The sequence below is a fragment of the Hyperoodon ampullatus genome (assembly GCF_949752795.1).
Source record: "Hyperoodon ampullatus genome assembly, chromosome: 19".
Classification (NCBI taxonomy): Eukaryota; Metazoa; Chordata; class Mammalia; order Artiodactyla; family Ziphiidae; genus Hyperoodon; species Hyperoodon ampullatus.
This window is the reverse complement of record NC_136932.1, coordinates 53,003,622-53,019,784: the sequence shown is the minus strand read 5'-3', so window position 1 is coordinate 53,019,784 and position 16,163 is coordinate 53,003,622. Positions and strand designations below refer to the sequence as shown.

General features: G+C 37.1%; 1 protein-coding gene across 2 annotated transcripts in view; it reads right to left on the bottom strand.

Annotated features, from left to right (window-relative positions):
- Positions 1-16,163, bottom strand: part of BCAS3 (BCAS3 microtubule associated cell migration factor) — a gene marked incomplete at its 3' end in the record, with an annotated part of 574,649 nt that overhangs the window by 444,567 nt on the left and 113,919 nt on the right. For both annotated transcript variants that reach the window (XM_079725284.1, XM_079725285.1), the window contains 2 exons: positions 2,380-2,487; positions 41-117 (listed from right to left, as the gene is read on the bottom strand). In XM_079725284.1, coding sequence (XP_079581410.1) covers positions 41-117; positions 2,380-2,487 — 185 coding nt within the window. The remainder of the gene's footprint in view (positions 1-40; positions 118-2,379; positions 2,488-16,163) is intronic.

Here is a 16,163-nt window from a genome sequence, read left to right as displayed (position 1 = left end):
TCAATGCATATGATAGGAAATAAATCAAGTTGATACGTACTTGTGACAAAAAACTTTTTTGTGAAAGTACAGCTATCAAAGGCAGCAATTTTCTCCTGCAATACTACGACAAGGATCCTAAAATTAGAGGGAAAAAACCACAAAAGAAATGTTAATATGAAATTCTATAAACTGAACTATAAATAAGTTAAATCATCTAGATTTAAGTAAGTATGTACCAAAGGAATTTTTAAAGATCAAACGCTTCTTAAAGCCTATAGGCTAGAAAAATCTGCTTCTTAAATGTCAAAATACAGTCACAAAATCCTTAATATGATCAAGATAGACAAGATTAAAGGAAGAAAAGTCACAGGAGAACTACATCTCAAAATAAAATTTCATTTTCATTCATTATAAATCAAATGAATCTATCTTCATTAAGAATGTATGAGATCAATGAACTGCTGGCTATTTACTAAAAGTGTTTTTCCAGTGCTGGCTCAAAGTCATGGAATTAAACATAAAATGGATTTATACAACCTGGCACTTAAAATGATTGCTGAATTTCCCAACACAAGAGCCAAAATGAGAGAGAGAGAGGGAGGGAGGGAGGGAGAAAGGGAGGGAGGAAGGAAGCTCAGATAACTATTATTCAATGTAAATGAGACATTTCTGATTATTGAAATATTAAAATTAATCAGAATCTGTATTTCTCCCAAAGTTCAAGATTTATAAATAATTAGGGAAAAGTTATAAATTTTCAAAATTAAAATGTATCTGAAATGAAGTTATTTTATAAACTACATTTTAGAGTATTGCTCCTTATAACTGTTGTTAAATATTTAACTACTAGATCCACCCATTTAAAAATGTTGATTTTTAAAATTTATTTTATTTATTTATTTATTTATTTTGGGCTGCATTGGGTCTTTGTTGCTACACATGGCTTTCTCTAGTTGCGGTGAGCCGGGGCTACTGTTCATTGCGGTGCTCGGGCTTCTCACTGTGGTGGCTTCTATTCTTGCAGAGCAAGGGCTCTAGGCACATGGGCTTAAGAAGTTGTGGCACGTGGGCTCAACAGTTGTGGCTCGTGGGCTCTAGAGCGCAGGCTCAGTAGCTGTGGCGCACGGGCTTAGTTGCTCCACAGCATGTGGATCTTCCTGGACCAGGGCTCAAACCCGTGTCTGCTGCACTGGCAGGTGGATTCTTAACCACTGTGCCACCAGGGAAGCCCAAAAATGTTGACTTTTAATAATTTAATATATCACTGGATAATTACATTAACCCAGAAATAACACGAGTATACCTCCTATGTCATATATAACTTTGTTTGATGTTATTTGAAGTTTAAATACACATAATAGGGCTTCCCTGGTGGCGCAGTGGTTGAGAGTCCGCCTGCCGATGCAGGGGACACGGGTTCGTGCCCCGGTCCAGGAAGATCCCACATGCCGCGGAGCGGCTGGGCCCGTGAGCCATGGCCGCTGAGCCTGCGCGTCCGGAGCCTGTGTTCCGCAACGGGAGAGGCCACAACAGTGAGAGGCCCGCGTACCGCATAAAAAAAATATATATATATATATATATATATATATATATATGTACATAATAACTAGATCTTCATTATGAATTACACACTATCACTGAACAACTTTTATTTGTCCTATTTCATATTTTTGTACTGAATTCAAATATTTTTATCATTAATATCAAAGTCTTGGTCTTTTAGTTTGTATTTGTCAGGTATGTGTTTACCCTTACTTTTACATTCAAACTTTCTGAGTCACTTTTTGAAATATCTCTTTAAAATCTAACCTGAGAGTCTTTTATTATAAAATTTATTTTTTGTTTTCCATGTTCCATGTGTTTGCTCTTTAATGAGATTAATAATTTGCAGCCATGACCTTGATAAGACATTTAGCATCATGGGGCTAGGAAAAATCTATCTGGTCCCTCTTTTAGCTCCATTGTGAAGTGCAAAAAAATAAGAATATTTAAAATCTTTTTTACATTTCAGAAGTAAGCTTTGTTTTGATGAATGCTAACAGGAAAATTACATTTCCCATCATAAACCAGTAAACATATAGAAGTACATATATGAAACAAAAAGTTATATATAAAATGTTATGTTATACATATAAAAAGGTTCCTCAAAACAATATTTAACCTTCATACGTTTGCTCAGGCACTTTTATTCTTTTCCATTTCATTATTTCACTAATGGGTCCAGACAAAAAGTTTGAAAACATTAAGAAATCTTAAGAGCTACTTATATTTGGCAGAATTCCAAAGACATATTTGTGACTTTTTTATTATTATTATATCAAAGTCAATGATAATGGAAATGCGCTACATGCACAGGAGGTATGTTATCTTGCACAAGAAACATGAAAAATTGCTTACCTTTTGTTGCAATGGAGATCGTAGATAGGTGTTTTAAACTGAATGGACTTGATCATCTCCCCAGTACGAAGTGAATATAAATCCACACAACAGTAAGGTGGGCTTGTGCTAAAAAATAAATACATACATACATATAAACATACATACATACATATATATATAAATAAATAAAGACAAAAGCCATTATGTTTTAACAGGTGGGAGGGCCAATAAATTTTCTTACTAACATAATACAAGCAAATTGATTTGGACTTTAATCAACAAAATTAGCAATTGCATAATGGTGAAATACTGAAAGCTTTCACCCTAAAATCAGGGATTAGAGAAGAACACTTGAAGAATATGGCCACTCTACTCAACGCAGTATAGAAGGTATGTGCATAAGAAATTACTACAAGAAAGAAATAAAGCTGCAGTTATTTGTGAGAATTTGATTGTATAAGTATAAAACCTAGTAACAAAAAGTTGCACTATATACATAGACAAACTCATAATAAAAGACAAACCATTAATATAAGGGTTAATATGTAGATTGGTACAGTTCAACCCCAATCAAGAATCTATCAGAAATGAGACCTCTTCCTAAAATGTACATAAATACACATTCTAAATGATAAGATTCAAATTATAAAGACAATGTGTTCCTTCATACTAGAACAGATGAAGAGATCAATGTTTTCACCTTAAGAAAGTAGGAAAAGAGCAAGTTAAATCAAATGAAAGTGGAATGAGGGAATGAATAAAATACAACAAATCAATGAATCAAAACTTGAGTAAGCAAAAGAAAAAAATAAACAGAACTAAACCCAATTCCTTGAAATAGATAATTTGAATATTCCAGTATCTATAAAAGAAACCAAATTCATAATTTAAAACTTGTTACAAAGAAATCCTTAAAAATGGCTTCATTTGTAAATTCTACTAATCATTTAAACAAAAATGTTTAGATATTCTACACAAACTCTTTTATAAGATAGGAGTCACCAACTTATTTTATGAGGTCAGTAACACATGATCCCCAAAATAAATACTTCACAAGAAACTACCGATATATTTATAAGTCTCATGAATATACATAAAAAATCCTCAACAAAAACATTAACAAGTTGGGACTGCCTGGTGGTGCAGTGGTTAAGAATCCTGCCAATGCAAGGGACACGGGTTTGAGCCCTGGTCCAGGAAGATCCCACGTGCCACAGAGCAACTAAGCCCGTGCACCACAGCTACTGAGCCTGCGCTCTACAGCCCGAGAGCCACAACTACTGAAGCCTGCGCACCTAGAGCCTGTGCTCCGCCACAAGAGAAGCCACCGCAATGAGAAGCCCGTGCACTGCAAAGAAGAATATAGCCCCCGCTCGCCGCAACTAGAGAAAGCCCGCGCGCAGCAATGAAGACCCAACGCAGCCAAAAAAAATAAATAGGAAGCAGATCAGTGGTTGCCAGGGACCAGAAAAGGAGGGAAGCTACAGAGTACAAAGTGTCATGATGGGTGCCACTTTTAGGGCGATAGAAATGTTGCTGTGTCTTGATTGTGCTAGGGACTTACACAAGTGCATACAATTGGTGAAAGTGGAGATGGGAGAGAATCTAGTAAAACTTGAACTTCAACCTCTAAAATTGACACAAGGCAAAAATTCTTTTCTTAATGTTCCCAACTAATTAATCCAGTCCTCTGCTGAGAAGCAATGAGTTAATAATGAACGAAATCTAACATTTTGCCAGACCAACTGGGAAGGAAAAAACAGCTTGTCACCTTCAATTAGCAGCTCATTATAGCCACGGTACACTAGAAACTTGAATTCTGATCATTTCACTGGCATCCATACAATGTCACAACTGAGATTCTTCCTGCAGAAAGCCTTCAATAGAAGTAGACAAAACAAATGCTATGAAGGCTCAGTTTAGAGCTGAATGAACAAGATTTGGTAGATCTAAAAGTTCTATTTATATATGGAAAAAACCTCTTATTCAATGCCTAATAGAAAAAGATAATTCTTTTAAAATCAGAGTTTTCAGAAAGTCACACATTCATACAGGAGTCATGCTATCTGCCAATAACACAGTTGTGTACACGCCTGACATATCCTTTTGTTCTCTATTTTCTCTCTTTTTAAAAGCCTTGACTATTTCCCTGGGACACAGCAAGACAATCTTAATTTTCCTCATGGGTAGGCTGATGAGAAAGCTTTCTATAACATCAGCAGAATGCATGCCCCATAACAGAAAGGACGTGTGTTATTCTAAAATATACAGACAAGGAACAAGCTTTTACTTTGTACTCTAGTATACAGCAAGCAGTGTCAAAAGCTGTATACAGAAGTCTTCATTAGATTTCTAGAGCTCAAATGGGTTAACATTTTTACAGGTTTGCGCCTGACATTTAAACCTAAAATTGTGACTTCACTTTAAGATAAAACCTAATTAATACTTTAAGGGAAAAAAGTTCACATAGAAATGTAGAGAATCTAATTTACAGTGTAACTGAATCTATTGCGAGCAAAACCAGAGTTGGAAAGAAAAGCAGAAATGACGTAATTTGTATTATTAAATCATTGGTTAAAGGACTCTAAACTGTGCCCAGGCACCACTGCCTTTCCAACACATAAATATCAACAGGGGCAATGTAAAGTTATTTAGTACTTTTAATGATAAATATATAATAGAAATGAATGCAAATTCTCCTTAACTGACCTTCCCTTTACCTACGTAACTTGTTTTATAGTGAGGAACCAGGACATATATTGAAAATTTTTGCATTGGAGCAATCTGTTACCTGCTGTATACATAACCTATACACATAAAGGAAGTTATAAAGCTTTTATTAGCAAAGGACTAGTCCTCCCAGAGCCAAAGGTATGGAATTTACAGTTCATTTTAGTGGAGAGTTGACTACAATTATTTAAAGAGTAAAATTTTTTAAAACTTCTATTACTGAAAATGAAAAGGTTAAATTAAATATCAAACAAAATCGTTAAACTGGATTTCCTAAAAGCAAATCCTGAAACTATAGTATACAAGATAAACCTAAGAAGAAAACACTAAACGTTTTCATCTAAATACGTTGCCTATTTCATTATTTCTTACTTTCTCTGTAATCCTTCCCATCACATTTAAAAAAATTTTTTAATATGCTTTATTTTTTAGACCAGTTTTTGGTTCACAACAAAATTGAGAGGAAGGTACAAAGATTTTCCATATAGCCTCTGCCCCCATTCATGCATAGTCTACCCCATTATCAACGTCCCCTACCAAAGTGGAACATTTGCTTCAACCTATAATGACACAATATAATCACCCAAACTCCATAGTTTCCATTATGGTTCACTCTTGGTGTTGTACATTGTATGGGTTTTGGATAAATTTATAATGACATATATCCAACATTACAGTAGCATACAGAATAGTCTCACTGCCCTAAAAATCCTTTGTTCTCTGCCTATGCATCCCTCCTGGTGAACTCTGATCTTCTTACTGTCTTACTGTATTGCCTTTTCCAGAATATTGTTTAGTTGGAATCATACAGTATGTATCTTTTTCAGATTGGCTTCTTTCACTTAGTAATACACTTTTTTTTTTTTTGCAGTACGCGGGCCTCTCACCGCTGTGGCCTCTCCCGTTGCGGAACACAGACTCCAGACGCGCAGGCCCAGCGGACATGGCCCACGGGCCCAGCCACTCCATGGCACGTGGGATCCTCCCGGACTGGGGCACGAACCTGCGTCCCCTGCACCTGCAGGCAGACTCCCAACCACGGCACCACGAGGGAAGCCCAATAATACACTTTTAAAGTTTCCCCCCTTTCTTTTCGTGGCTTGATAGCTTTTAGTCCTGAATAGTATTCCATTATCTGGATGTACCACATTTTATTTATCCATTCACCTACTGAAGGACATCTTGGTTACTTCCAAATTCTGGCAGTTATGGATAAAGCTGATATAAACACCTGTGTGCAGTTTTTTGGGCAGACATAACTCCTTTGGGTAAATACTATGCAGCAAAATTGTTTGACTGTATGGTAAACGTATGTTTAGTTTTGTACAAAACTGCCAAACTGTCTTCCAAAGTGATTTTACCATTTTGCATTCCTACCAGAAATTAATGAGAGTTCCTGTTGCTCCACTTTACCAGCACTTGATATATTCAGTGTACTGGATTTTGGGCAGGTGTGTAGTAGTATGTCCTTGTTGTTTCCCTGATGACATATGATATGGAGCACCTTTTCATATGTTTACTTGACATCTGTATATTGTCTTTGAGGTGAGGTCTTTTGCCCAATTTTTAATCAGGTTGTTCATTTTCTTATTTTTGATTTTTAAGAGCTTTGTGTATTTTGGATAACAGTCCTTTATCAGATATGTGTTTTGCAAGTGCTTTCTCCCATCCCAGTCTGTGTTTTTGAAGAGTGGGAGTATGTAATTTTAATGAAGTCCAAGTTTTATTCAGAAAATTGAATCTGTATAGGACAAACCTCAGAAAAATTTCCTGAATGAAGAAGAAGTAAGTGATGAAATGAAGTAGCCTACTCTACTTCTTACCTGCCAGCCCAGTCACATAAGCCAATTCCTTGAAATGAAAATCACATGTGTGTTTCTGTATATGCGTGTGTGTACACTGAATGATATACCAGGGAATCTAGAATACAGCACACATGCCCAGAGCCAATGCCGGCTCAACAAAGAACTGTGAGGACATTAGTCTTGCATCTCTGGCTGAGCTTTTTTTTTTTTTTTCCTTCGGTACGCGGGCCTCTCACTGTTGTGGCCTCTACCGTTGAGGAGAACAGGCTCCGGATGCGCAGGCTCAGTGGCTATGGCTCACGGGCCCAGCCGCTCCACAGCATGTGGGATTTTCCCGGACCGGGGCATGAACCCGTGTTTCCTGCATTGGCAGGTGTACTCTCAACCACTGCGCCACCAGGGAAGCCCTGGCTGAGCTTTGGACTGCACAAGTCAGAGGTAAAGGCTACAGCAGAGCTGTAGATGGTATCACTACACATTCAAAGGACTGTCCCAAACATAGTCTTTACAAAAAGAGTTTGAAAAAGTCAATAAACAGTGTGTGGCTGCAGACCTCAACAAGCAAAACAGCAAATCCTGGGGAGGGGAGGACAATATGATGTTCAGAGTTGCCACATTATGATATTCAAAATGTCCACCATTCAACAAAAAATCGCAAGGCACACAAAGAAACAGGAAGGTATAGCCCATACAAAGAACAAAAATAAACTGAGAGAAACTGACACTGAAGAACCTATACAAAGAATTTAAATCAACTTGTCTTATATATGCTCAAAGAGCTAAAAGAAATTATAGACAAAGAAATAAGGGAGAAAGATGAATTCACAAATTGTAAATATCAATAAAGATACTGGTTCCTTATGAAAAAGGAACCACATAGAAATAACAGAACAGAACAGTACAATAACTAAAATGAAAAAGGCACTAAAGGTTTCAAAAGCCTATCTGAATATCAGAATAGATCAAAGAAAGAATTCACAAACTTGAAAATAAGATGAGTGAAATTACACATCAGAGTAGCAGAATGAAGAAAATGAAAGAAAAAAAAATGAACACAGCTTAAGATTAACAATATAAATCAACTAAACTCAACAAACCTATTGAAGACTCTACCCAGTAATGGCAGAATACACATTCTTCTTCTATGTTAGCCACAAAACAAGTCTCACTAAATTTAAAAACAATGAAGACAATCTCTCTAACCAAGCTGGAATGACATTACAAATCAAAGGCAGAAGGAAAATTGTAAATTCATGAATATGTGATATTAAACACAGCATATCAAATAATCACCATGTCACAAATATGTGGAATTAAATAATAAACTCTTAACAGTCAACATCACATTAATAGAATGAAAGGGGGAAAAACAACATGATCATCTCAACCGATACAGAAAAAGCATCTGCCAAAATTCAACACCCTTTCATAATTAAAAAAAAAAAAAAACAACACAGCAACAACAAAAAAAACGTACAGGAAACTAGGAACAGAAGGGAATTTCCAAATATGATAAAGGGCATTTGCAAAACACTATACTAAATGACAAAGGCTGAATGTTTTTCTGCTAATATCTGAAACAAAACAAGGATGCCTACAGTCAACACTGTATTGAAAGATCTAACCAAAGCAATTAGGCAAGAAAAACAAACTGAAAACTTCTAAATTGGAAAAGAAATAAAACTATCTCTATTCACAGACAACATGATGCTACATATAGAAAATTCTGAAGAATTCATAAAGTAGTACTAGAACTGATAAATTCAGGAAAATTTCAGGGTACAAGATCAACATACATAAACCAGCAATTATCAATCCAAAATAAAAAGTTAAGAAAGCAGTTCTAGTTACAATAGCAATGCAATCTCTATCAACATTCCAATGGCTTTTGCAGAAGTGAAAAGCCAACCTAAAAACAAATGAAGTTGCAAGAGGTCCCAAATAAAAAAGAACAAATTGGAGGACTCACATTACCTGATTTCAATAATTACAATAAAGCTACATTAACCAAAACACTGTGTTACTGACATCAGACATATAAACCAATGGATTAATTCAGAGTCCAGAAATAAACCCATACATCTATGATCAATTAATTTTTGAAAAAGGTACCAAGTATCTTCAACAAATGGTGCTGGGAAAAATGAAGTCCACATGCAAAAAAGTTGGACTACTAGCTTAAATCATATATAAAAATTAACTCAAAATGTATTAAAGACCTAAACATAAGAGCTAAAACTATACAAGAAGAAAATATAGGGGTAAATCTTCATGATCTTGGATTTGACAATATTCTCAGATGTGACACCAAAAGCACAAGCAACAAAAGAAAAAAAATTATATTACATCAATATTTAAAACTGTTGTGTATCAAAGGGCATTATTTTAAAAAGTTAAAAGACAATCAAAAAATAGAAAATATTTGTAAATCATATGTCAGATAAGGGTCTAGTATCCAAAGTATATTGAGAACTCTTACTATGCAACATCTAGAAGATAAACAACCCAATTACAAAATGAGCACAGGATGTGAACAGACATTTCTCCAAAGAAGATATACAGATGGCCAACAAGTATATGAAAAGATTATCAAAATCATTGATCAGTGGTGAAATGCAAGTCAAAACCACAGTGAGATACTACTTCACACCCACTAGGTTGGTTATAACAAAACAATTGAAAAGGAGCAGGTATTTGCAAGGATATAGGAAAAGTAAAACCCTGATCCATTACTGGTGGTAATGTAAAATGGTGCAGCTGCTGTGAAAAACAGTCTGGCGGTTCCTCAAAAAGCTAAAGATAGAATTACCATATGATCCAACAATTCCACTCCTAGATGTATACCAAGAAATGAAAGCATGGGGCTTCCCTGGTGGCGCAGTGGTTGAGAGTCCACCTGCCGATGCAGGGGACACGGGTTCGTGCCCGGGTCCGGGAAGATCCCACATGCCATGGAGCGGCTAGGCCTGTGAGCCATGGCCACTGAGCCTGTGCGTCTGGAGCCTGTGCTCCGCAACGGGAGAGGCCACAACAGTGAGAGGCCCACATACCGCAAAAAAAAAGAAAAAGAAATGAAAGCATATGTCGACAGAAAAACATGTACATGAACATTCATATCAGCATTATTCATAATAACCACAAAGTGGAAACAACCATATGTCCTTTTTTTTTGGTGGTAGGCGGGCCTCTCACTGCTGTGGTCTCTCCCGTTGCAGAGCACAGGCTCCAGACGCGCAGGCTCAGTGGCCATGGCTCACGGGCCCAGCCGCTCCACGGCATGTGGGATCTTCCCGGACCGGGGCATGAACCCGCGTCCCCTGCCTCGGCAGGCGGACTCTCAACCACTGCGCCACCAGGGAAGCCCCCATATGTCCTTTTAAATGATGAATGCATAAACAAACTGTAGTATACACATACAATGTAATATTATTTTGCCTTAAAAAGAAAGAAGTTCCAACGATGTGACGTTCTGGAAAGGCAAATCTATGGAGACAGTAAAAAGATCTACTACTGCTTCAATAACATTCAGTTGCCTTTTCACTTACTTATTTGAATATTAAATTTCAGCATCGTATCTAGAGTCATGATTTACTGTTTACTCTTTCAATCTATCAAATTAATTTCTTTCCTTTAAGTACTATATAGACAATTATGTTAAACTAATACACTTTAAAATAAATTTTTACTATTATAAACTATTCTGAAACACATCTGAATGGGCTTCCATTTCTCAGGTTCTTCTGTAACACACTAAAATTGTTGATATCCTTTTATTAAGCCAACATAGTTTTATTAGGACAACAGAGAGTCTCCAAATAATAAAACTTTTAAAATGCTAAGCATTAAGTACTTTTAATCAAAAAGTTATTTTAATTTTCATTAGTTATACCAGTAATTTGTTCTTAATTGGGGTTACACAGTGAAAAGATTTGACCAAAAATACATAAACACATAATCTGGTTGAGTGACTGTCAGAACTCTCAATCCATGACTTCAGTTAGTTTTACATACAGATAATACTATACATGTTGTAAACATTGGGAAATATTCCAACAGTGTGTTTCAGATCCAACAATTACTATTTAAGGGAAAAGTCAGCAATACAGTGAGACCTAATCAAGTGAACCACTAAATGGAGCAAGGAGCATGAAATGGTCAAAGAATAGGAATTATATAAGATCTTTAGGTATGTGCGGTTAAGTATTCCTATTGAAGTACATCTTTCCATAGAAGATTCAATAATCCCTTTTCTAATCTCAAACGCTAGGTTATTAGCATGTAGAAAATAAGGAATGACCTAGGTATCTTGGGCTTTTTGTGAAGACTTAGAATAATGGAAGAATGATGATGGTGACCTTACACTTTATCTTTTTTTTTTTTTTTTTAATAAATTTATTTATTTATTTTTGGCTGTGTTGGGTCTTCATTTCTGTGCAAGGGCTTTCTCCAGTTGCGGAGAGCAGGGACCACTCTTCATTGCGGTGCGCGGGCCTCTCACTGTCACGGCCTCTCCCGTTGCGGAGCACAGGCTCCAGACGCGCAGGCTCAGCAGTCGTGGCTCGCGGGCCCAGCCGCTCCGCGGCACGCGGGATCCTCCCAGACCAGGGCCCGAACCCGTGTCCCCTGCACCGGCAGGCAGGCTCTCAACCACTGCGCCACCAGGGAAGCCCTACACTTTATCTTTGAAATTTAAACACTGATTGAAAATGTTTTATTAAATAGGTGCAAACTATCTTTTATGCCTGATAGAAAACAAGAATCACAAATAATATATGTTAATCCCCTAAACTTATAACTTTTTTCACAGTCACAGAGTCTACTTTTAATTTTTATACTAATTTTTTTCTTAATATTCATATATTTTATTAGAATCATAGCCATTTCTTACCCTGGACAATGTTTTCAAAATAGTTTTTTGGGGGACTTTCCTGGTGGCACAGTGGTTAAGAATCCATCTGCCAATGCAGGGGACACAGGTTTGATCCCTGGTCCGGAAGATCCCATATGCCACGGAGCAACTAAGCCTGTGCGCCACAACTACTGAGCCTGTGCTCTAAAGCCTGCGTGCCACAACTACTGAGCCTGTGCACCACAACTACTGAAGCCCACAAGCCTAGAGTCCATGCTCCGCAACATGAGAAGCCACCGCAGTGAGAAGCCCGTGCACCACAGAGAAGGGTAGCCCCCGATCACCACAACTAGAGAGCCTGCACGCAGCAACGAAGACCCAACACAGCCATAAATAAATAAATAAATTGAAAATAAAAGTTTTTTTGTAATGCAATACAATAAGCATCACGTTAAAGCAATGTGAGATACGGCTTTCATGACTTGAAAATTCTACACATTAATAACATTTTCCTTTACAAAGACTTTTATTATTTTTATTCATGATATTTAACAGATTGAACCAAAATTAGGAAAAGCGGAACAAAGTATTTGAGAAAGTGACATTTTCCAAGAATATGCATGTATAAGTGAAACACAAAATAGCAAAGACATCTTAAATCTACCACAAATTGCAAGAAGCATGGAAACACTTATTTTTAAATGGGAAAAAGCTGCACAACCTTCAACATGTGTTACTGAAGCTAATCCTTTAAATATAAGAGGAAACTTTTTGATAGTATTACATTATTTGTATTCTTATCCAGCTGCTAAAGAACAAAAGCCAGTTGGTGGCGTTTTTTTATTAAGTAATTATAAAGAAAAAGCCAAGAAAATGGAAACAACCATATTAAAGACTAAATTTGTGATTAGCCTAGTTAATAACAACATTTTTCTTTTGCAAAGTTCAGAATAAACACTGGGTATTTAAACCTTCCAACACCACTACAAGTTGAGAGAGTGGTACTAACAATGCTTTTACATGGGGAGGTAACCAGACAAGAAGAAGTAAAGTCTCCACATGAAAACAGGAGGTAATGTAAAATTGAGGTTGGAATCAGGTGTTCTTCAATAAGGTCATATACTACATAAGAAGCAAAGAGGTAATACACTGTATTTTTTTTATGTTAGATTCTATTATTTGCAATTAAATATGAAGATGAGTTAGAAATAGTCTACCTTCAAGGAGATTTCAAAAAATATTAGTTTTTCTTAAGCATAGAGAATAAAGTTATAATACAAGTATGTTTAATATACCACAGTGAAAAACAAATGCAATGGAAATTCAAATTATGGAAGAGATCTTACAGGAAACAAAAAAAGTCTGCCGGTTACTTTATATATCCATATATAAACAATATAAACATTACATAGTTTATACATTTATGATACTGTTTTCATTTATGCCTAAATAATCTTTGTCCACTAAAAACTATTCCTAAATACAATACTTAAAATTTTGTTTAAGGGGCTTCCCTGGTGGCGCGGTGGTTATGAATCCACCTGCCAATGCAGGGGACATGGGTTCGAGCCCTGATCCGGGAAGATCCCACATGCCACGGAGCAACTAAGCCCGTGCACCACAACTACTGAGCCTGCACTCTAGAGCCTGCCAGCCACAACTACTGAGCCCGTGTGCCAGAACTACTGAAGCCTGCACACCTGGAGCCCATGCTCCCAACAAGAGAAGCCACCACAGTGAGAAGCCTGCCCACCACAACAAAGAGTAGCTCCCGCTCACTGCAACCAGAGAAAAACCCGTGTGCAGCAACGAAGACCTAACGCAGCCAAAAATAAAATAAAATAAAATAAATAAATTTATTTTAAAAAATTTTGTTTAAGAAAAATTTTCAAAAACTTTAGGGTACGGTAGAGATCAGCAAACTATGTCCCAAATCCAACACCAACTGCCAGTTTCACAGTAATATAGCCACACCCACTTATTTATTTTCTATGGTTGAGTTGCGTAGTTACCACAGAGAACATATAGTCCGCTGAACATTTCATACATGGCAAAAACAAAACAAAACAAAAAAAACACCTTTGGGGCTATCCTGGTGGCGCAGTGGATGAGAGTCCGCCTGCCGATGCAGAGGACACAGGTTCGTGCCACGGTCCGGGAAGATCCCACATGCCGCGGAGTGGCTGGGCCTGTGAGCCATGGCCACTGAGTCTGCGCATCCGGAGCCTGTGCTCCGCAACAGGAGAAGCTACAACAGTGAGAGGCCCACGTACCGGAAAAAAAAAATAAAACACCTTTACGTGTTGAGGAAAATACAAAAGTAATTCAATGGAGGAAGGATAATATCTTGAAAAAATGATGAAGTAGCAAAGAATAGGGAAAACCATGACCTAAACCTGATACATTATACAAAAAATAACACAAAGGGGATCATAAATTTAAATATAAATGTAGGGACGTCCCTGTTGGTTCAGTGGTTAAGAATCCACCTTCCATCGCAGGGGACATGGGTATGATCCCTGGTTGGGGAACTAAGATCCCACATGCCGTGGGGCAACTAAGCCCACGCGTCACAACTAGAGAGCCCACATGCCGCAACTACTGAGCCCATGTGCCACAACTAGAGAGAAGCCTGCATGCTGCAACGAAGAGCCCGCGTGCCACAACTAAGATCTGACACAGCCAAATTAATTAATTAATTAATTAAAAAGCGGGGGGACACCTTTACTGACCCCTGAAATATAGTTCTCCATTTCTAGTGTAACTGGGTTGCTTTACACTGTCTTTCTCAGGGGTCTTTTAAGTATGTGCTTCGGTTGAGGGGGATATGAGGTGAGCCTGAGTTCCTGAAATATAGGAACTCTACAATAATATATCTTGGGATTAAACATTCTGATGTTTGACATTTCCTCCACTGTATTACTTTGCTTCTCTTATTTGGGAAATATGCAAATGTTCTAATTTTCTTCCCATTTTGCTCAAGCTCTCATTTTATTCAGTTTTCTGTCTAGTCTTCCTTCTCCACCTTCTAATTTCTTTGTCAGTTCTATGATGAATTTGTGGAGCTATTTCCTTCTGCCCATAGGTCATGTCTCTCATATTATCTCACCCTGTCTTCCCTAAGTTCTTATATGTCTGTTTTGTACTCTTTCTTTATAGAAATAATTGTGAAATATCTATTTACAATTATGAACTACTCCATGGAGATATTATTCTACTGATTGGGCTTTACTTACCAATAACTTTTCACTAAGTTATTTTCCATTTGTCCATTTAATGTAAGCTTTCAAAGATAAAGGTGATCCTGATATTGCTTACTATCTTTAATGACCATAAGATCTGTAGTAATGCCCTTCCATTCACTCTTAATATTGGTGATTTGTGTGGTTTTCAATCAGACCTACTAATGATGTTTTCAAAGAACTAGTTTTTGACTTAACTGATTTTCTCTGTCGTTTGTCCATTTCGTTTCATTAATTTCCATTTATTATTTTCTTCCTTTTACTTATTTTAGGTAAACTTGCTCCTCTTTTTTAGATGCCTAAGGTGAAAGGTTTTAGACCTTCCTTCTTCCAAACATGAGCATTTAGCACTATAAATATCTCCCGTCTCTGCTTTAGTTACATTCCATTTTTCATATGCTGTGTTTTTTCAGTCTTTCAATTCAAAATCTGCTCTATTTTCTCTTGATCTCTGCTTTACCCATTGTTTAATTTCCAAACACTGTACAGGTTTTACAGAGAGACGTTTATTACTGAATTCTAACTTAACTGCACTGTGGTTATAAAACATACTCTGTTTTTGAGACTCGCTTTATCACCCAGCATATGGTCAGTCTTGGTCAATGCTGTATGTACAGTATGTGGATACAGTATTCTATAAATATCAGGTGAGTCAAAATGATGTTGTAGTTGATATCTTCTATATCCTGACTGATTTCCTATCTCCTAGTTGCATCATTTACTAAAAGAGGATTGCTCATCTCTATCTTTAATTGTTGATTTCTCTATTTTCCTTTCAGCTGTAATAGTGCTTCATGTATTTTTAAAATTCATATTTTTTCAACATATTTGAATAGTCATTTTTTAAAAGATTGAACATATTCAAGGAAGAACAAATGTCTGCCAGGCATCTCCCCTAAAGAAATAAATATTAAATAATAAAATACTCATTACACATGAGTAGGTTTTTTTTTTGTTTGTTTTGTTTTTTGTGATACACGGGCCTCTCACTGCTGTGGCCTCTCCCGTTGCGGAGCACAGGCTCCGGACGCGCAGGCTCAGCGGCCATGGCTCACGGGCCCAGCCGCTCCGCGGCATGTGGGATCCTCCCGGACCTGGGCACGAACTTGTGTCCCCTCCATCAGCAGGCGGACTACCAACCACTGCGCCACCAGGGAAGCCCTCTGGTGATTTTTA